Consider the following 23468-nt stretch of genomic DNA (forward strand, 5'->3'; position numbering starts at 1 on the left):
GAGCAACATCATTGTTTGAAGGGTAAGAGACACTGAGAAAGCGAGGTTAAAGGAATGGGACAAGAATAAGAACAGGATAACATTATAATAGAAATCAAAGGAAGAGGGTTTCAAAATGGGACAGGATGACCGTCACTGTCAGGTGCTGCAAAGGCCGAGTAGAATGAGGATTAGAATGAAACCACTGAATTTAGCAATTAGGAGATCATTTGTTTTCCTCCGAAAGATACTTTGAATTGTGCAACAGTGGCAATGATAGCAGTAGATCATGAAGGACTGAGGAATAAATGGAAGGCAGTGAGTAAAATTACTCTGAGCAAGTGTGATTGTGAAAGCTGATGGTAACATCTTTATTGAAAATATGCTCTATGTCAGGTTCTGTTAAGATGCTTTATGGATCACAACAGCCTTGTGGTTTAGGTATCAGTATTCCTCTTTGACAATTGAGAAAACTGTAGGCAAGAATTTGAACAAAATCTGTCTAGCCCTGACACCTTTTTTTTTTTTTTCCCCCCCACTATGGTACATGTAGTTGAAGGGGCACCTGGGTGGCTCAGTGGTTGAGCATCTGCCTTTGCCTCAGGTCATGATCCCAGGGTCCTGGGATCAAGTCCCGCATAGGCTCCCCACAGGGAGCCTGCTTCTCCCTCTACCTGTGTCTCTGCCTCTCTCTCTGTGTGTCTTAAATTTATTTTTTTATTTTATTTTTTAATTTTTTTATTTATTTATGATAGTCACAGAGAGAGAGAGAGAGAGAGGCAGAGACACAGGCAGAGGGAGAAGCAGGCTCCATGCACCGGGGACCCGACGTGGGATTCGATCCTGGGTCTCCGGGAAAGCGCCCTGGGCCAAAGGCAGGCGCCAAACCGCTGCGCCACCCAGGGATCCCGTGTCTTAAATTAAAAAAAAAAAATAAAATGTGGTTAAGGACCAGTTTCTTTAAGGAATATAGAATGGAGGGGTGCCTGGCTGAGTCAAGTAGGAGGAGGAGTGTGGGGCTTTTGATCTAGGGGTTGTGAATTTGAGCTCCACATTTGGTGTAGAGATTACTAAAAATAATAAAGAGGGGCATCTGGGTGCCTCAGTGGTTGACTGCCTTTGGCTCAGGGCATGATCCTGGGATCCAGTCCCACATTGGGCTCCCCTTGGGGAGCCCGCTTCTCCCTCTCCCTATGTCTCTGCCTCTCTCTCTCTGTGTCAGGAACGAATAAATAAATTATTTTAAACAATAATAAAGAAATATAGAATAGGACAGCTGAGAGTTCGAGAGTTCAATATTTCAAGGTAAAAAAACCCCAAAAACCCAGCAGGGTGTAACTGCCGTAGTGCAGTTGAAGGGGAATGGAAGTATAGGTTATTGAAGTAATGAGAGGTTACAGGGCTGTGAAGTATGTTGAATATGTCATTGGTATGGATGTCATAATTGCCCAGTATGATCTCAGGAAATGGAGTAGAGGAGATACTGGGTTCTATAGGTGGGGCTGCTCAGAACTGAGGGACCCAGGATTGAACTGGAGGTTCCCTATTACTTGTTAGAAAATAGTACTAGGTGATACAGATGTTTGTGTGAATTAATGTTGAGTTCCTGTGCCCTGGATCTATGATGTATTATTCTCTCATAAAGATGTATATTTGGAATGGTCTCAAATACAAATCTTTTGAGATTTGGTATATGGTGGGCCTGTTTAATTCTGTTTAAAAATGTAGGTGTTGAGGGATCCCTGGGTGGCGCAGCGGTTTAGCGCCTGCCTTTGGCCCAAGGCGCGATCCTGGAGACCCGGGATCGAATCCCACATCAGGCATCCCGGTGCATGGAGCCTGCTTCTCCCTCTGCCTATGTCTCTGCCTCTCTCTCTCTCTCACTGTGTGCCTATCATAAATAAAAAAAAAAATAAAAAATAAAAAATAAAAAAAAAATGTAGGTGTTGAGAGGCTAAGCTAGGGACTCTCCACCCCAGAATCCCAAATAACATTTTGTGTTTATATTAATTGTAAAAGGAAAATTACATATTTATGTGTACTTATTCTCTGGCTTACTTAAAGTAGAAAGCTGACTTGCTTTAATGTTTTTTTTTCCCCTATGTGAAAGTGTTTATAGATGTATTCTTTTTTTTTTTTATAGATGTATTCTTAATGTTGTATACTTCATTGTTCAGCAAAATGAGCATTGTGTTGGAATTTGAAACCTATGATAAGGGCTTTTATAAGAATTTCATCTCCTTCCAGTAAATGAAGCCCAGTTATTACAATGTATAGTGTGGGTGATGCTGAATGTTTCAGACCAACAATGGGTATTATACTATTTTCCAAGTCATCATATAGAGATTACTTCAGTATGGTCTCACTAGGATTATTTTTGCTGAGCACTCAGAGTGGGTGGTTGTTTCAGAGAGAGGCCTTCTTGTGATAATTAAATTTTTAATTGCTTTTTAAAAATTTTATTTTTTATTTATGAGAGACATAAGAGAGAGAGGCAGAGACACAGGCAGAGGGAGAAGCCGGCTCCCTGCAGGGAGCCCGATATGGGACTCCATCCCAGGACTCCAGAATCACACCCTCAGCTGAAGGCAGGGCTTGTAAACCACTGAGCTACCCAGGAATCCCTTTTAATTGCTGTTTTAAAAAAGGATTTTATTTGTTAGAGAGAGAGCCCACATGAGTGTGGGGAGAGGGAGAGGAAGAGAAAGCAGACTCCTTACTGAGCAGGGAGCTGGTTGGTTGGTTGGATATTGAGAGGCTGGATCCCAGGATCCTGAGATCTTGACCTGAGCCAAAGACAGATGCTTAACTAATGCTTAACTCACTGAGCCACCCATGCATGCCCCCCCACCCCCGTTTTTTTTTTAAAGTAAGCTCTAGGCCTTAATTTGGGGCTCAAACTCAGGGCCCTGAGATCAAGAGTCACATGTTCCACCAACTGAGCCAGGCAGGACCCCTTTTTAAAATTAAAAAAAAAAATTTTTTTTTGATAATTTTAAAATCTTCCATTCCTAAAAATTTTAGAAAGGCAGATTTGATATAAGGAAAAAAAAAGTCCTAAATATAATCAACTTTATTATTAGTTATATGATTGTAGGCAAATTTCTTATCCTCTGTGAGATTTAGTTTATTTATTTATTTATTTATTTATTTTATTTTTATTTTTTTAGTTTTTTTTAATTTAATCTTTGAATAGGTGATACATTCAAATGGTTAAATAAATGTTTGCATATTTATATATTTTATATAAACAGTGAAAGTCTCACTCCTGTGCCTATCCTGCATCCACCCAGTTCCATACCCCCTCCGACCTTTTGCTATTTGTTCCTTCCTTCCTTCCTTCCTTCCTTCCTTCCTTCCTTCCTTCCTTCCTTCCTTCCTTCCTTCCTTCCTTCCTTCCTTCCTTCCTTCCTTCATGTGGGGCTTGAACTCAGGAACCTGAGATCAAATTGCATGCTCTACTGGCTGAACCAGCCAGGCACTCCTACTTAGTTTCTCTATATTCTTTTAGACTTGCTTTAGGCAAATGATTACAAATATGAATATATAATCTTATTTTTCTTATTTTTTTTTTAAAGTAAGCTCTGTGCCCAGCATGGGGCTCAAACTCACCTGAGATCAAAAGTCACACACTCCACTGACTGAACCCACTAGGTGTACCTTATTCCCCTCCCCCACCCTTGTTTTTAAAGGGAGGGAGCAGGGAGGGGTACCTGGGTGGCTCAGTAGGTTGAGTGGTCAACTCTTGGTTTTGGCTTAGGTCATGATCTCAGGGTCATGGAATCCATCCCCAAGTCAGGCTACACACTTAGCAGGTATAGCAGGTAGTCTGAGATTCTCTCCCTCTCCCTCTGCCCCTCCCCCCTGCTCTTTCTCTCAAATAAAAAAACAAATACACAAACACTTGCATAGTATTCCATTGAATACTCTATCATAATTTATTTGGTTCCTTATTGTTGGACATTTGTATTACTTCCAGGTTTTTTATATTATAAACAATTCTGTAAGGAAGATATATGTCGTATCTTGAACATAGGTCGTTTTACATGTGTGCAAGGGTAGTTATAGGATAAATTGGCAGGAACTGGGTTTCTCTTTCTTTTCTTTCTTTTCTTTCTTTTCTTTCTTTTCTTTCTTTTCTTTCTTTTCTTTCTTTTCTTTCTTTCTTTCTTTTCTTTCTTTCAATTTTATTTACTTGATGGGATCCTGGGTGGCTCAGTGGTTGGGTGTCTGCCTTTGGCTCTGATCGTGGTCCTGGGGTCCTGGGATCGAGTTTGGCATCAGGCTCTCCACGGGGAGCCTGCTTCTCCCTCTGCCTGTTTCTCTGCCTCTCTCTCTGTGAAGAGAGGAAAAAAAAAAAAGAGAGAGAGGCATTTACTCTCATAAATAAATAAATAAGATCTTTTTTTAAAAAAAGATTTTATTTACTTGAGAGAGAGCACAAGTGGAGAGAGGGGCGGAGGGAGAGCAGGGAACTCCAGGCGGGGATTGATCCGAGGACTCTAGGATCATGACCTGATCTGAAAGCAGGTTCTTAACTGACTGAGCCGCCCAAGCACCCCAGAAAGTGGGATTGATTGACTTAGATTTTATTTAAACCGCTGAGCTACCCGGGCTGCCCAAAAAGTGGGATTTATAAGTCAAAGAATATATGCATTTATAACTATGAAATATTGCCAAACTGCTTTCCTTAAAATTGTTCTAATATACATTGCCTGTTCACTCACCAACATTAGCTATATCATAGGTAATACTTAGGTGCTTACTAAGTGCAGATATTATTCAAAGTACTTTATATATATTCATTTAATCTTACTAATATCCCAGAATGCCTGGGTGGCTCAGTGGTTGAGAGTCTGGCTTTCGCTCAGGGCATGATCCCCGGGGTCTGGGATAGAGTCCCGCATCAGGCTCCCTACAGGGATCCTGTTTCTCCCTCTGCCTGTGTCTGCCTCTGTGTCTCTCATGAATAAATAAATAAATAAATAAATCTTTTAAAAATTTACTAATATCCCTTTTTTGAAACTTTTTGAAAATATTTATTTGAAGAGGGGAGAGTACAGGGGGAGACTAATCATTATCTCTCTTTTTCATGTGAATAAATTGAAGAGAATTTAAGAGACTTACCTAAAGCATATGAGTACTATGGCAAAAATTCAAACTAAGTACTCTAGCTCTAGGATCAGCATTATTAATACTGTACTTTGCTGTTATCAAAGTTGAATTTTTGCCGGTCTGATAGAGAAAAGTGGTACCTCAGAGTAGTTTTAAGTTTTAGAAAATTATGTTAAAGTTAAGCATCTTTTTATGTTATTCATATTTCTTTTTTAAAAAATATTTATTATTTATTTATTTATTTATTTATTTATTTATTTATTTATTTGAGAGAGAGCACGCACAAGTGAGGGGGAGGAGAAGAATGAGAGGGACAAGCAGACTCCACACTGAGCACAGAGCCCACCTTGGGGCTAGATCCCATGACTCTCAGAGGACCACCTGAGCCAAAACCAAGCATTGACACTAAACCTGACTGAGCCACCCAGGTGCTCTAAGTTATTCATATTTCATTTTCTGTAAGCTACCTGTTTAAATTCTTATTTTTCTGTTGTCATATGTCTCTTTTCTGTTGATTTCTATGTCTCTCTTTACATATTATACATATATATACATGCACACATATATATTTTATATAATTCATATATATGTCATAGGTTTTTTCCTGTGGTATGTATTATGTATTACAGATATTTTCCCATTTTGGTATATGTCTTGTGACTTACTTTATTTCCCTGCAAAACTTTTAGATTTAGGTGCATTTTTATGTAGACCAATTTTTCTTTTTTTAAGTAGACAAATATCTTTATCTTTTATGGCTTTTGGATTTTGAGTCATAGTTAGAAAGGCCTTCTCCATTTTACTCCTTCACTTTTTATCTTTCTAGTGGGAACAAGAAAAGAGAACTATTTTAATGGTCAAAGTACTTTGTGAACTATAAACTGTAAATCATTATACAGATAAAATATGTTATTTATTAATTTGTCTCCTGAATAAATTGTATAGAGGCTGTATTCTCTTCATTATTATTTATTTTTTTAAAGATTCATTATTATTTATTTATTTATTTATTTATTTATTTATTTATTTATTTATTTATTTATTTATTTATGATAGACATAGGCGGGGAGAGAGAGAGAGGGGCAGAGACACAGGCAGAGGGAGAAGCAGGCTCCATGCCAGGAGCCCGACGTGGGACTCGATCCCGGGACTCCAGGATCAGGCTCTGGGCTGAAGACGGCGCTAAACCGCTGAGCCACCAGGGCTACCCTGCTGGTTTTTTTAAGTGACAAAATATTTTTGTTTCTGAAACCTTTTATTATAAGAAAAATGTAACACCCATTTACCTATCTCTCACATATAACAATTTTTTAAAAAGATTTTATTTATTTATTCATGAAAGACACAGGCAGAGGGAGAAGCAGGCCCCATGCAGGGAGCCCGACTCAGGACTCGATTCCAGGTCCCCAGGATCACGTCCTGAGCCGAAGGCAGACGACCAACCGCTGAGCCACCCAAGCACCCCCCTTCTGATATTTTAATGCAAATGCAGACATACTGTTTTACCTCTATTTCTCCCAAAATACATTTTTTTTCCTCCCCCCAAATAAGTCTTACATAATCTTAATGTCATTGTCATACTTAATAATAATTTTCTAGGGCAGCCCGGGTGGCTCAGCGGTTTAGCGCCCCCTTCAGCCCAGGGCGTGATCCTGGAGACCCGGAATCGAGTTCCACGTTGGGCTCCCTTGCATGGAGTCTGCTTCTCCTTCTGCCTGTGTCTCTGCCTCTCTCTCTCCTCTCTCTGTGTCTCTCATGAATAAATAAATAAAATCTTAAAAAAAATAATTTTCTACTATCATCAGGGTGCCAGCCTGGCACAGTCATAAGAGCATGTGATTCTTGATCCTGGGGTTGTGAGTTTGAGCCCCACATTGAGTGTAGAGACTATAAAAAAGGATAAATAAACTTAAAATAATTTCCTGGGTGCTTGGGTGGCTAATTTAGTTAAAGGTCTGTATTTGCTTGGGTCATGATCCTGGGGTCCTGGAATTGAGCCCCACATTGGGCTCCCTGTTCAGCAGGGAGTCTGCTTATCCCTTTCCCTCTGCCACTACCCCCTCCCACTCATGCTATTTCTCTCATAAAGAAATAAAATCTTTTTTTTTTTAAGATTTATTTACTTATTCATGAGAGACACACAGAGAGAGGCAGAGACATAGGCAGAGGGAAAAGCAGGCTTCCCACAGGGAGCCTGATGTGGGACTTGATCCTGGATCCTGGGATCATGCCCTGAGCCAAAGGCACTCAACTGCTGAGCCACCTAGGCATCCCTAATAAATAAAATCTTTAAAAAAAAAAAAACCAATTTTCTCTTATCATCTAGTAGTAGTCTTTTTTTTTAAATTTTTTTAAAATTTTTATTTATTTATGATAGTCACACAGAAAGAGAGAGAGAGAGAGAGAGAGAGAGAGGCAGAGACATAGGCAGAGGGAGAAGCAGGCTCCATGCACCAGGAGCCCGACATGGGATTTGATCCCGGGTCTCCAGGATCGCGCCCTGGGCCAAAGGCAGGCGCTAAACCGCTGCGCCACCCAGGGATCCCCCTCTAGTAGTAGTCTTTACTAAAATTTCCACAGTTGTCTTTTAATATCTAGTTTATTCATATCAGGATTCAGTCAAGTGTCATTATTGTATTTAGTCATTGTAACTCTTTTTTTTTTTTTTTTTTCTGAGATAGAGGACACACAGGAGCAGGAAGGGCAGGGAGGGAGAGAGAGAGAGAGTCTTAAGCAGGCTCCATACTCAATACACGGCTCAATTCTAGGACCCTGAGATCATGACCTGAGCCAAAATCAGGAGTCAGATGCTTGGCCAACTGAGCCACCCAGGGGTTCCTATTATTAAAATGTTATAATTATTATAAAAGTAATCTTTCCAAAGAAATAAAAGTGTAGGGAAAAGCATAGTGTTTGGGGCAGCCTGGGTGGCTCAGCAGTTTATTGCTGCCTTCAGCCCAGGGCCTGATCCTGAAGACCTGCTTCTGCATGGAGCCTGCCTCTCTCTCTGCCTGTGTATCTGCCCCTCTCTCTCTCTCTGTGTGTGTCTCTCATGAATAAATAAATAAAATCTTAAAAAAAAAAGCATAGAGGGGATCCCTGGGTGGCGCAGCGGTTTGGCGCCTGCCTTTGGCCCAGGGCGTGATCCTGGAGATCCGGGATCGAATCCCACGTCGGGCTCCCGGTGCATGGAGCCTGCTTCTCCCTCTGCCTGTGTCTCTGCCTCTCTCTCTCTCTCTGTGACTATCATAAATAAATAAAAAATTTAAAAAAAAAAAAAGCATAGAGTTCTATTCAAATCTGACTGAAGGAGAATTAAGAGTTATAATGACTGGGGCACCTGGATGACTCATTTGGTTGAGTGGCTGACTCTTGTTTTCGCTCAGGTCATGATCTCAGGGCCCTGGGATTGAGCCCTGCATTGGGGTGCTCAGCAGGGAGTCTGCTTGAGGATTCTCTTTCCCTGTCCCTCTGCCCTGCCTGCTGCTTGCTTATATAGTCTCTCTCTTAAATAAATAAATCTTTAAAAAAAAAACTTTCTAATAATAGAACAAGGCACTGGAAGAATTAGTGAGTTGTTAGTGGTGCTTTTTCAATAGGCTGAACTGACTTGCCTCTGTAGTGTTCCGTCCAGTGAACACTTTTTTTCATATTATTTGCCTACCCTGTGGCATTTGATATATTAATCATTTTCACCTTTGGGTTGTGTAACATACTTTCTCTTGGTTTTATTTTTACTTTGTTGTTTTTGTTTTGTCATATATATATATATATATATATATATATATATATATATATATGTTGGTGTTCCCTTTGCCTCTTATCTGATCTCACTTAAAGACATAAAGAAGGGGCAGCCCCAGTTGCTCAGCGGTTTGGCGCCGCCTTCAGCCCCGGGTGTGATCCTTGAGACCCGTGATCCTGGAGACCCGGGATTGAGTCGCATGTTGGGCTCACTGCATGGAGACTGCTTCTCCCTCTGCCTGGGTCTCTGCCTCTCTCTCGCAGTGTCTCTCTCATGAATAAATAAATAAAATCTTAAAAAAAAAAGACATAAAGAAGGAGAGTGGGCTTTGGCACATAATAGCAACTCAGTAAATATTAGCTATTACTCATATTCTCTATTTTGGGAAACTCTTTAGAATATTTGTAAGTGCTAAGAACTTTCAAGTCTGTATCTCGAGGCTAGTCCTCATTTCTGAGCTCCAGTGTGGTGTCTTCAACTGCTTTCTGAATGTTGTCACTTGGTGACACCTCAAACTCAGTAAGATTAGAAGTGAAATTGAATCAATTCACAAATAGTTTCCTTTGGGTGAATGCCAACTGACTCCCCTAGTCACCCTAACCTGAAACATGGGAAGGATTCTAGTTAAACTTGGGAGTCATTATAAGTACATCTCATACCTCCTACTTTCATTTAGTCACTTTTAAAAATCCCATTTACCTTCTTTCCTAATTCTCTGTTTTCACTATTAGTGCCTTAGTTAAACCTTCCTTCTTTCTAATCTGTCATTAGCAATTTCCACACTGTATCGTACTCATTGATTTACATGTGTTTCTAGGGGGAGTCTAAGCTCCTGGAGGATTAAGTCATGTTTTATTTAGTTTTCTATATCCTTATCCCAGAAAGTCAATAGTATAAGAGATTGAAAGTACAGGCTCTGGATTTGAATTCTGACTCTACGACTTCTTGGCTGTAAGAGCTTAGACAAGTTAATTAATTGCTTTGTATTTTTGTTGCCACATCTATAAAAAGGAATAGTAATGGTATCTATTTTTAGGGTCGTTATGAATATTAAACATAAAGCACTTGTAAGACTATCTGGATTGTAGTTAATATTCAGTAAATAGTATAGCACTTACCATAATGCCTTGTACCTACTGGGAACCCAATTAACATTTGAGTAAATAAACAGAGGGGAATTCCTGAATTGACCAAAAGACTGGACTAGTTAATCTAAATGCCTTTACAACTTTCAACCTAAATTTCTGTTTTATGTCATGACCTAAAACCTGGTAGATGGTAGTTAAAATAACAGATAAGATGCTTATCCAAAAGAGATAATACAGTTTTAAGAACTGGCTTTTGATCTGTCTGACACCAATATATGCCATTGTGTAATTCTTGGCTAATTAAATAGGGGATGCCAGTTTTTATGTCAGATTGCCTTTGGTTTGAATGGAAACTGCAACTCATTATTTCACAGTAGGATGGCAAGTTCAGCAGTATTGCTTTTATTTTTAATTAGGCAGTCATCCTGAAATGTGTCTGTGTTTGTTATGTTGGTCCATAGAAAGGATAGCAGCTGAGCAGACCTGTCATGTAGATTTGCTATGTGATTGGTCTTGATACACAGCTAATACGCTTGTCAGTATTCCTATTCTGGAAAATGGCCAGTTTTCTGAGTTACATCTTACCCATAACTAATCTTTGTTTTATTTTGACTTAGAAAGTTTTTATGATAATAGAAAGAAAACAGTATATAATTAGGATATTGTTTATATTCTTTTTCTACTCTTTATACCCAGTATATAAAAGTCCACTTAAATCTCAGCATTCCTTTTTACTCTGTGGGACTTCATTACCAACCTTGTGCACACATGATTCTATATTTGGATGAGTATTGAAAGTTTTTGGTTGCTAGTTGACACTGCCATGTCCTGCCTGCTACCTATTCGTTGATAGCTACCCAGTGCAATGCAGGATTTTTTTTTCATCTCCACTGTTATGAAGTTTCCTCTACTTTGTTCCTGTGAAATGGTAGAGTAAGAAACAACAAATACTATAAATTAGAATGAAAAAGAAGGATGATTGGGAGTTGGCATATCTTTCCTTCCAGGTTGGCATCCATCCTTTTTTTTTTTAATTTGTTTTTAATTAATTAATTAATTTATTTTATTTACGATAGTCAGAGAGAGAGAGAGAGAGAGAGAGAGAAAGGCAGAGAAGGAGCAGGCAGAGGGAGAAGCAGGCTCCATGCACCGGGAGCCTGACGTGGGATTCGATCCTGGGTCTCCAGGATCGCGCCCTGGGCCAAAGGCAGGCGCCAAACCGCTGCGCCACCCAGGGATCCCCTTTTTTTTTTTTTTAAAGATTTTATTTATTTAATCATGAGAGACACAGAGAGAGAGTCAGAGACACAGGCAGAGGGAGAAGCAGGCTCCATGCAGGGAGCCCAATGTGGGACTCGATCCCAGGTCTCCAGGATCACACCCCAGGCTGCAGGCAGCGCTAAACCACTGTGCCACCGGGGCTGCCCAGCATCCATTCTTTAGACAGTCTGTCCATTTAAACCAATGCTAATTTTTTAAAAAATTTTTTTATTTATTTATGATAGTCACACAGAGAGAGAGAGAGGCAGAGATACAGGCAGAGGGAGAAGCAGGCTCCATGCAGGGAGCCTGATGTGGGACTAGATCCCAGTACTCTGGGATCACGCCCTGAGCCAAAGTCAGACGCTCAACTGCTGAGCCACCCAGGCGTCCCAAGAAAGCAAAACTTTGAACTTCTAAGGTTATAAGTATTGAAATTGAGAATACATTTACGAAAAACTGATTTGTGTCCTTACTAGCAACATACTTTTGTTATTTTAAAAGACTGCTAAAGAAAAAAAAAAGACTGCTAAAGGATATTTCCTAGTTTAAAGTCAAGCTGATGAAGCTTTTCTAACACAGTGTTTCTTAATAAGAGCACTATTGACATTTAGGACAGGACAATTCTTTGTTGTGTAGGACTGTTCTGTGCATTATAGGACATTAGGCTTTCCTGGACCCTGCCCACTAAAATGCCAGTAGTGCCTACCTCACACCCTCACCATTAAGACAGTAACTTTTCCCTGACAAGGACCTTCCTCCACCTAAATTTGTACATGTCCCTAAATGAGAACGACTGGGACTCCAGTTGAAATGTTTTTAGTGAAGCAGATTATAGTATCACAGATTTTCATTTGCGAATTCCAAGTTTTGGGATGCCTGGGTGGCTTGGTGGTTGAGTGTTTGCCTTCAGCTCAGGTCCTGATCCCAGGGTCCCAGAATCGAGTCCTGCATCAGGCTCCTTGAGGGGAGCCTGCTTCTCCCTCTGCCTGTGTCTCTGCCTCTCTCTCTGTATGTCTCTCATGAAGAAATAAATAAAATCTTAAAAAAAAAACTTATTATAAAAAGAAATCTCTGGGGACGCCTGGGTGGCTCAGTCGGTTAAGTGTCTGACTTTGGTTCAGGTCATGATCCCAGAGTCCTGGGTCCGAGCCTCGCATCAGGTTCACCGCTTAGTAGAGTGTCTGTTGTCCCTTTCCCTCTGCTCTTCCTCCTGTTTGTGCTTTCTCTTTAAATAAACAAACAAATAAATAAATAAATAAATTCTAAAAAAAATGTAAATCTCTGTGTTATAGAATTTCACTAGCACTTAGACATAGAAGAGTTATTCAAATGAATTAATATATTAACAGTATATAGGAAAATCCTATGAGGCCATCATATAAGGCAATAAAACTGTTTACATTTATAATAAATAGTAAATTTATTTCATAAAATTTTAAAAAGATTTTATTTATTCATGTGAGACAGAGAGAGAGGCAGAGACACAGGCAGAGGGAGAAGCAGGCTCCACTCAGGGAGCCCGACATGGGAGTCGATCCCCGGTCTCCAGGATCACGCACTGGGCTGAAGGTGGTGCCAAACCGCTGAGCCACCTGGCTGCCCCTATTTCATAAATTTTTCTGTACTAAAATTGTTTACAAATACGTAAACTTCATTGTTAACCTTTCCAACACAAATAGTTTCAATTCCTGACCAGAATGGACAATAATTTTACATTTATTTCTGGATGAAAGACTTCAAACATGTACCAGTTTTCACATCGTTAAGTTGTAGGTTGGGTATCCCAGCTGTGCCACATTGCCAGAATAGTGTTTTTGGGTGAGAACTCAAGGCAAACTGCCTTTGGAGATTGAAGGAATAGTCAGTCCCTTGTTAGCAACATTGATAATATTTATTTTTTCTCATTGCTTCAGGGAAATAAGATGCTATCTTTACTAAAAGTATAGACTTTGCAATGTTTCCCAGATTCCCTTGGAAACAATGTGCTTTCTGTAAAATGTGGTTGTCCATTTACCATATACAGTCCTTCTGATCCTCGGACTGTCAGGAGCAGTATGGAAAGCACCATCTTGTCCTGGGAAAATTAATTATTCTTGATCAACGGTGTAGTCTTTGAATTAAGTAGCCTCTTTAAAGTGAAATTGCATTTTTTCAATCATTATATCTTTCTAGTAAATGCATTATATCTTTCTAGTAATTGTAGTTGTCTCTGCTCCCTAAAGTAGTATACATTAAGGGGAACTATTATAAAAAAGTAATATTCTTTTTAAAAATATTTATTTATTTGAGAGAGAGAGAGAGAGAGAGAGAGCGCACACACCAGTGTATGTGAGAGAGTGAACACAAACCAGGGGAGAAGGGGCAGAGGGAGAAGGAGAAGCAGGCTCCCCGCTGAGCCAGGAGCCAGATGCAGGCTGGGATACTAAGAACCGAGATTGACCTGAGCTGAAGGCAGACATTTTTTGTTTTTGCTTTTAAAAATTTTATTTACTTATTTGAGAGAGAGAAAGAGAGAAAGAGAGAGAATGAGGGAGGGGGGGGAGAAGCAGACTCCCTGCTGACATAGAGCTCCATCTTAGGACCCTGGAATCATGACCTGAGCTATGGCATTTAACCTACTGAGCTATCCAGGCGCCGAAGAAAAGATGTTCTGTAAATAAGACCAAGGGAGGTAATTCAGAGGCTCAAAGTATAAAATTTCACACATTTCAAATAAGGTATTTTTTAATTTTAAAATTAATCATTTTCAGACTTAAAAAAATAGGGTGTGGTTTGGGAGTCTGTTCATTCCTACCATTGTTACCTTTTATGGCTAATTTAAATTTGTCAGATTAAATTGAAAGCCATTTGTAGCTTGATTGATTTCATTTAAAATGTGGTCATTTAGTATGCAGGCTAGGGGAACAGAAGGCAGGTTTGGAAATTTTCCCATGCTCAGCACTTCTCTAAAATGGATTAATAAAATTCTTACTCCCATGAGGAGACTGTACTTTTTACCACTCATCTCAACTGTCTAGTAATTAATATTACTTTAGCATGTACTGTGGGCTGTACAACTAAATATCAGTGTTCTTCATGAATGCTTTTATATATATATATATTTTAAGATTTTATTTACTTATTCATGAGAGACACAGAGAGAGGCAGAAACGTAGGCAGAGGGAGAAGCAGGCTCCCTGCGGGGAGTCTGATAGGGGACCCTTTCCCAGGATCTCGGGATCATGACCCAAGCCAAAGGCAGACGCTCAACCACTGAGCCACCCAGGCGCCCATGTTTGTGAACTTGGATAAGTTAGGCTATCCAAATATTCTCTCAATGCTTTTGAGTTTTTAGTTTAAGATATAAATATTCCTTGGACCAAAATCTATAGTGGAGCTGTTGCAGAATAAGAGTTTGAGAATCTGGAGACTTGGCTTACGCATTGGGATGCTATTTATTTGCCAAATTGTTTTTAGTTTTCTTGGATTAAGCATACTGCATAGTTATTGTATTGCAATAGACTTTTAAAAACTATTAAATTTCTTTTAATAAAAAAATTAAATGTAGAAGAGAGCACAATCTAAAAAAATTTTAGATGAGAGCACAATATGATACACAGAACAAATATTAATTAAGGAAAAACAGAATTAGCAAGTGTATAATTTTCTGTTGTTTACTATAGGTTTCTTATTTTTATTATTTATTTATTTATTTTTAAAAGCATTCTTGAGAGACACAGAGAGAGAGGCAGAGATATAGGCAGAGGAAGAAGCAGGCTTCTAGGGGAGGCTGAGGTAGGACTTGATCCTGGGACCCTGGGATCACTCCCTGAGCTAAATGCAGATGCTCAACCACTGAGCCACCCAGGCGTTCCTGGTATTTGTCTTTATCTAACTTATTTCACTTAGCATTATACCTTCTAGATTTATCTCTCTTGTTGCAAATGACAAGATTTCATTCTTTTTTTTTTTTTTTTACTATTTTACTATTGTTAAAATATCCATACTACCCAAAGAATCTACATATTTAATGCAGTCTCTATCAAAATACCAACAACATTTTTCACACAACTACAACAAATAATCCATATTTGTTTGGAACAACAAAAGACCCTGCATAGCCAAACCAATCCTGAAAAAGAACAACAAAGCTAGAGATATCACAATTCCATGATTTCAGGATATACTACAAATATGGAAACACTATGGGACTAACACAAAATAGACTCATAGATCAATAGAACAGAACAAAGAATCCAGAAATAAACCCACGTTTTTATGGTCAGTTAATCTACGACAAAGGAGGCAAGAATATACAACAGGAAAAAGTCTCTTCAGCAAATGGTGTAGGGAATATTGAACAGCTACAAGCAAAAGAATGAAATCAGACCACTTTCTCATACTATACACAAAGATAAAATGGATTAAACACCTAAATGTGGGACCCGAAGTCATTAGAAGAGTCCTAGAAGAAAATACAAGCAGTAATTTGTTTGACATAAGCCATAGTAACGTTTTTCTAGATAGGTCTTCTGAGGCAAGGGAAACAAAAGCAAAATTAGACATTTGAGATTACACAAAAATAAACTTTTTGGACAGTGAAGGAATCTATCAACAAAACAAAAAGCAACCTAAAGAACTTACACAACTCAAAACTAAGAAAACAATCCAATAAAAAAAAATGGACAGAGGGGGCAGCCTGGATGGCTCAGTGGTTTAGCGCCGCCTTTGGCCCAGGACGTGATCCTGGAGACCTGGGATCGAGTCCCATGTTGGGCTCCCTGGATGGAGCCTGCTTCTCCCTCTGCTTCTCTCTCTCTCTCTCTCTCATGAATAAATAAAAACTTAAAAAAAATGGACAGAGGATCTAAATAAGCATTTTTCCAAAGAAAATACAGATGGCCAACCAACATATGAGAAGATGCTCAACATCACTCTTATGAACTCAATCTCGGGTCTCCAGGATCATGCCCTGGGCTGAAGGTGGTGCTAAACCGCTGAGCCACCCAGGCTGCCCTTTATTTGGTTTTAGTATCTATGGAATGCTGGTGTCAGAATGAATTTGGAAGCTTTCCTTACTCTTTTTTGGAGTAGTTTGAGAAGAATAGAATATTCTTCGGAAGTTTGATAGACTTCACCTATGAAGTCCTGGACTTTTTTTTTTTTAATTTTTTAATTTATTTTTGATAGTCACAGAGAGAGAGAGAGAGAGAGAGAGAGAGAGAGAGGCAGAGACACAGGCAGAGGGAGAAGCAGGCCCCATGCACCGGGAGCCCGACGCGGGATTCGATCCCGGGTCTCCAGGATCGCGCCCTGGGCCAAAGGCAGGCGCTAAACTGCTGCGCCACCCAGGGATCCCTGGACTTTTGTTTTTTGGGAGTTTTTTGATTACTGATTCAGTATCATTGCTAATAGTCTGTTTGTTTGTTTATTTATTTATTTTAAAAATTTATTTATTTATGATAGTCACAGAGAGAGAGAGAGGCAGAGACACAGGCAGAGGGAGAAGCAGGCTCCATGCACCGGGAACCCGATGTGGGATTCGATCCCGGGTCTCCAGGATCGCGCCCTGGGCCAAAGGCAGGCGCCAAACCGCTGCGCCACCCAGGGATCCCTAAATTTTCTTATTTCTTTCTGATTCAGTTTGGTAGGCTATATGTTTGTAGGAATTTATCCATTTCTTTTAGGTTGTCTGGTTTGTTGGCATATAATTTTTCAGAATATTCTCTTATAATCCTCTTATATAATTCTCTTATAATTCTCTTATAATCTTATAATTTGTGTTTCTTGGTGTTGGTTTTTATTTCTCCTCCTTTAGTTTTGATTTATTATCTTCCTTCTACTGGCTTTAGGCTTTGTTTATTCTTCTTTTTCCAACTCCTTTAGGTGTAAGGTTAGATTGTTTATTTGATATTCTTGCTTCTTGAGGTATGCCTGTATTGCTATAACCTTCTCTTTTAGAACAACTTTTCCTGCATCCTAAAGATTTTGGACAGTTATGTTTCCTTTTTCATTTTTCTCCATGTATTTTTAAATTTCTTTGATTTCTTGGTTGGCCCATTTGTTGTTTAGTAGCATGTTGTTTAGCCTCCTGCACTTGTGTTCTTTCCAGATTTTTTCTTGTGATTGATTTCTAGTTTGATACTGTTGTGGTTGGAAAAGATGTATATGATTTCAGTCTTTTTCAATTGTTGAGACTTGTTTTGTGGCCTAACATGTGATCTGTTCTGGAGAATGTTCCATGTGCACTTGAAAAGAATGTGTGTAATCCACTGTTTTTGAATGGAATGTTCTGAATATATCTGTTAGATTCATCTGGTCCAAGGTGTCCTTCAGAGCCTGTTTCCTGTTGATTTTCTATCTGATCTATTGATGGAATTGGGGTGTTAAAGTCCCCTGCTATTATTGTATTACTGTCAATTTCTTTCTCTGCTAATAGTAGCTTTATGTATTTAGGTGCTTCTATGCTGGGTGCATAAATATTTACAAATTGTTACATCCTCTTGTTGAATTTTTCCCTTTATGATTATGTAGTGTCCTCCTTTGTTTCTTTTTATCATCTTTGTTTATTTTGTCCATATAAGTATTGTTACCCCAGCTTTCTTTTCACCTCCTTTTTTTCATAACTTAAAAAAATTCTTTTTGAATTAGATTTTAATGATAATACTTTCTTCTTTCCCCTCAATTTGTATTGCTTTTGAAATACATCTACATTGTTAGAGTTCATTCATTGCAAGTGCTGTATATTTCATTGAAAAATATTCTGCAGTTTCTTATTGTTCCTATAGACTATCTTTGGGTTGCCCCCCGCTTATTACAAACGATGTTGAAATGAAATGAATGTCCTTGTTCAGGTCTCCTGTGCTTATGTGCAAGAGTTTCTATAAGCATATACCTTTTAAATAAATACTTTTTTCCCCTCTTGAAAAGTACCATGAGCCAAGATACAAGTTCCTTGTTTTTAAAATAAAAATATAAAAAATTTCAGCCTATAAAGCTCCAACCAAACTAGTTCATTTTCTCTCAGACCTGTTGAGCTGCAATGAGCATTTCTGTCTTCCAAGACTTACTATAGAGAATAGAATCTGCCACCTTCCCAGGAAAAATAGAGGGCATCGTGGAGGTTAATAATGTATTTCATTCAGAGTGAAAAAGTCAGTAGATGGTAAGCCAGTCAAATTGTTCAGTGATTTCAAAGGCAGCTGTGCTTTAGATAATTTTAGCTACGGTATTTTGTATTCTTCCTTCCTTCCTTCCTTCCTTCCTTCCTTCCTTCCTTCCTTCCTTCCTTCCTCCTTCCTTTTTTTTTTTTTTTTTGTTTGTTAAGATTTATTTATGAGAGAGAGAGAGAGGCAGAGACACAGGCAGAGGGAGAAGCAGGCTCCTTGCAGGAGCCCTATGAGGGACTTGATCTCGGATTCTGGGATCACTACCTGAGCCAAAGGCAGCCGCCCAACCAGTGAGCCACCCAGGAGTCCCCTTTATTTTTCTAAAGCTAAGAGTTTTTCTCCCCTTCTTTTCTCTTTTTAAATTTTTTTAGATTTTTTTTTTTTTTTAAAATTCATGAGAGACACAGAAAGGGAGGCAGAGACACAGGCAGAGGGAGAAGCAGGCTCCATGCAGGAAGCTTGATGTGGAACTGGATCCCAGGTCTCCAGGATTATGTTCTGGGCCGAAGGCGGCTCTAAACCACTGAGCCACCCAGGGTGCCCTCCCCTTCTTTTCTATTTCTGTCCGAATTATAGTCACCCTCATCTTCCTCTGCACTCAAGTACTTGTCCTCTTTTCTATGTAGATGACTAGCTAAACTCTGTACAACTCTATAGTGGAAAAACACTGAGCTAAATGATATGAAATGGAAAAAGCTTGAACTTTGATGCTGGATGGACCATGGTTTCTGTTTCTACTAGTTGTGTATCCTTAGGCAAGGTACTTAACCTCCTGAGCCTACATTTCTTTCTATGTGAAATAGGAATCATACCTAGCTTCACGTTGTTTAGAGGATTAAATGAGGAAATTCTTGTAAAATTCATTTTTTAAAAAAGTTTTAATATACCCTTTCTCTAAGTAGAGGATCTTCAACTCCTACTGTACATAAGGATCACTGGGGACCTTGGTAAAATTTCCAGGCCTCCAAGAGATTCTGATTTAGTAAGTCAAGGTTGAGACATGGTAATATGGGTTTTAAACAAGCTCCTTGGATAATTTTGAAGCAGATGATTAGCAGACACACTTTTAGAAATGTGCTACCTTGCACTGAGGGGGGGCACTTGATGGGATGAGCACTGCGTGATATGCTATACGTTGGCAAATTGAACTCCAATTAAAAAAAGAAAAAGAGAAATGCACTACCATTGGTTCCTTGGTCCTGAGGTTAGCTTTGCTAATAAATGGTTTATAGCTATGGGCAAATCATTTCCACATTCTGGGCCTTATGTTTCCTCACATATAAAATGAATGAATAAACTTTATGGTCTTTATTGGCTGTAAAATTTTAAAAATCTTGGTCTTACAATCCTAAATTTTTGATCTGCTGATCTGCCACTTTTTGGCAAGATTCAATAGAGGTACTTAACTGTCTTATTCCTTTAGAACTTAGGTTATTTTTCCTTCTATGAAGACTTTGGTAAAATTAGCTTAAGCAAAGATTATTTTTTTGGAGAGAAAGAGAGTATACATGAGTGGGAGGGGAGAGGTGGGGAGAGAGAGAATCTTAAGTAGGCTTTGTGCCCAGTGTGGAGCTGACTCTGTGCTGGATCTCCCAACCCTGAGATCATGATCTGACCCAAAATCAAGAGTTGGATTCTTTTTTTTTAAGAGTTGGATTCTTAACTAATCTGAGCCACCCAGGTGCCCCAAAGTAATCTATTTTAATGATACAAGGGTATCTCATGGAACCTTAAATCAGGATGCAATGAGGCCTCAGGAATTGGGAACTATAGTACATTGGGAAAATTAAGAAGTTCTATTTTTGTCTTTTTTTCTTTGCAGTTTTGCCTCAATCTCTTTACTTTTTCTGCTTTCCAGGCTATATGGTAGATAATGGCCATGGCCCACAGCTCCTGAGTTTACATGGTTTCCTTTTTTTTTTTTTTTTTTTTTTTTTTTTTTAAGATTTTAAGTAATCTCTAAACCTAACATGGGGCTCAGACTTACAACCCCAAGATCAAGAGTCTCACGCTCTACCTACTGAATCAGCCAGACACCACTATGTGGCTTCCATTTTAGGAAGCAGCCAGACTGAAGCTAGGACATCTTAATTACAATTCCAAATTGCCAAGAAAAGAACTGTGATTGGTCCCTATTGGATAGAGTGCTGCTGACTTCTGGCTATGGCTAGGGAGGCAAGGTCATATTGTAAGGATGGCCCTGGGAGCCCTGCTGCTGTTCTCCATGGTTAGAAGTGGTAGAGGTAGCCTGGATTAAGTATTTATCAGACTTATGAAAGCACTTTACTAGTTGAAAAGTCACAATGCTGTATTCTGCATAAGACCCTTATAATCATTTCTCATGGAAAAAAAAATAGAGGTAGGGAGACATGCCTAAAAGAAAAAGTAGGTTTGCATTTTTATTCTTAATCATGGACCAGATGGGGTAGAGCCTTCTATAGTCACTTTTGCTATACTGTACTGTTTAATCAATAATTTTTAAGTTGCTTAGATATGGTTTTCTTTCTTTTTCCTTTTTTTTTTTTTAAAGATTGATTTATTTTAGAGAGAACACATGTGTGAGCAAGGCGGGAGGGAGGGGCAGAAGGAGAGGGAGAGAGAAACTTAAGCAGACTCCCCACTGAGTTTGATCTCAACCCTGAGATCATGACCTGAGCCAAAATCAAGAGCTGGTTGCTTAACTCACTGAGCCACTCACCCAGATGCCCCAGTTTTCTTCTTTATTTTTTATTATTTTTTATTTTTTAATTTATGATAGTCACAGAGAGAGAGAGAGAGAGAGAGAGAGAGGCAGAGACACAGGCAGAGGGAGAAGCAGTCTCCATGCACCGGGAGCCCGACGTGGGATTCGATTCCGGGTCTCCAGGATCGTGCCCTGGGCCAAAGGCAGGCTCTAAACCTCTGCGCCACCCAGGGATCCCAGTTTTCTTCTTTAAAAATAATATGTTTTGCTGGGAAACGAACTAGGGGTGATGGAAGGGGGAGGAGGGCGGGGGGGTGGGGGTGAATGGGTGACGGGCACTGAGGGGGGCACTTGACGGGATGAGCACTGGGTGTTATTCTGTATGTTGGTAAATTGAACACCAATAAAAAATAAATTTATTATTAAAGAAGGAAAAAAAATTAAAAAAAGAGAAGGTATTGCATTTTAATTTTATCTCTGCCATTTAATGACAGTATGACTACTTGACCTCTCTATGAAATGAACATATTTTTTTTTAATTTTATTTTTATTTATTTACTTATTTACTTATTAAAGATATTTTAGGGCAGCCCCGGTGGCGCAGCGGTTTAGCATCGCCTGCAGCCCAGGGCATGATCCTGGAGGCCCTGGATCGGGTCCCACGTCGGGCTCTCTGATGCCTGCTTCTCCCTCTGCCTGTGTCTCTGCCTCTCTCTCTCTCTCTCTGTCTCTATGAATAAATAAATAAAATCTTTAAAAAAATAAAGATATTTTATTTGAGAGAGAGAGAGAGAATGAGCTAGGAGAGAGGCAGAGGGAGAGGGAGAAGCAGGCTCCCCACAGAGCAGGAAGCCCACAAAGGACTGATCCCAGGATCCTGGGATCATGACCTGAGTCAGAGGCAGTCTCTTAACTGAGCCGCCAAGGTGCCCCCATAATAATTTTATATCATGGAATATTTGAGAATGAAATGATGACATACGAACAGCTCTTTAAAATTTAAAAAAAAAATTTTTTTTAAGATTTTAAAAATTTATTCATGACAGACACAGAGAAAGAGAGAGAGAGAGGCAGAGACACAGGCAGAGGGAGAAGCAGGCTCCATGCAGGGAGCCCAATGTGGGACTCATCCCAGGGACTCCAGGATCACACCCTGGGCTGAAGGCAGGCACTAAACCGCTGAGCCACCCAGGGATTCCCCAAGCTCTTTTTTTTTTTTTTTTTTAAGATTTTATTTATTTATTCATGAGAGACACAGAGAGACAGAGACATAGTTAGAGGGAGAAGCAGGCTCCCCACGGGAAGCCCAATGTAGGACTCGATCCCCAGACCCAGCATCATGCCCTGAGCTGAAGGTAGATGCTCAACCGCTGAGCCACTCAGGCATCCCATATGTACAGCTCATATACTTTATTTGCTAGATAGTAGACACTCAATGAATGATGTTTTTTAGAATGTAGTTGACGATTTTTATTATAGTTCACTCATTTTAAAGATTATGTCTTAGGCTTTAAATATATAAGTATTTTTTTGAAAGTAAAGGTATAAAGTTTTTTTTTTTATCTGAAAATCAAGAGCTAGAATGTGAAAGAGCAAATATTTTTGCAATAATTCATTGGTTTACATGTATTTAATGTTCATGGTTTTAATGAAATATCTTTCTGATCTCTTATTTAGCATCAAATCGGAAGAGAAGTAAAACTCAACAAAATTTTACTATGTGTGGAGTTCCTTCTTAAAAGAAGAAAAAAAAAGTGATAATTGAGATTATGGATCGGAGCAAACGGAATTCAATTGCAGGCTTTCCTCCACGTGTGGAGCGTCTTGAAGATTTTGAAGGAGGTGGTGGAGGAGATGGGAACATGACCCAAGTGGGAAGAGTTCGGCCGTCTTCATATCGAGCTCTTATAAGTGCCTTTTCTAGACTGACTCGTTTAGATGACTTCACCTGTGAAAAAATAGGGTCTGGCTTCTTCTCTGAAGTGTTCAAGGTGAGTGATGTTTCTGCTTTTCTCATTTTGTTTTGTTGATAATCAGCTTTACTGTTGAGTTGATAATTGTGCCTAATTAGGGCATTAGGCTTTGCCTAATTGCGATGAGGGTGCTGTGGCTCTTGATCAGTGTTCTAAACTGTCCTCTCCGGCTTCGGGACTGCTGATGGCTCTGGGCCTGGCCATTGCTGCTCTCTTGCTGGTCAACATGTGATGCTGTGGCCCTGGCTAAAATACTGGGTCTCACTTGCTGGTGGGACCCTGGAGCCATCAGTACATGTGTTCCAAGATGCACTCAACAACAGGAGAATGCAGGAGGTTCCAGGGATGGCCTGAGCCAGCTAACAGAGTGGAATCACCCTGAAGATGGAAACTCTCCTGTGATTTACATCATATCTGCTCCTTCCGTTTATGCCTGGGAGGCCTGACCTGCCCCTTCTCCATCAGTGTCTAGAG

The 23468-nt window shown here is 39.5% G+C and overlaps 1 protein-coding gene across 1 annotated transcript in view; it reads left to right on the forward strand.

Moving 5' to 3' along the window:
• Window positions 1–23468, forward strand: part of TESK2 (testis associated actin remodelling kinase 2) — a 135051-nt gene that overhangs the window by 1701 nt on the left and 109882 nt on the right. Inside the window, exon 2 of the mRNA XM_055341690.1 lies at window positions 22699–23012. Within this exon, the coding sequence (XP_055197665.1) occupies window positions 22791–23012 (222 nt within the window). The 5' untranslated portion in view covers window positions 22699–22790. The remainder of the gene's footprint in view (window positions 1–22698; window positions 23013–23468) is intronic.

This window comes from Nyctereutes procyonoides, unplaced genomic scaffold (genome assembly GCF_905146905.1).
Source record: "Nyctereutes procyonoides isolate TBG_1078 unplaced genomic scaffold, NYPRO_anot_genome, whole genome shotgun sequence".
Classification (NCBI taxonomy): Eukaryota; Metazoa; Chordata; class Mammalia; order Carnivora; family Canidae; genus Nyctereutes; species Nyctereutes procyonoides.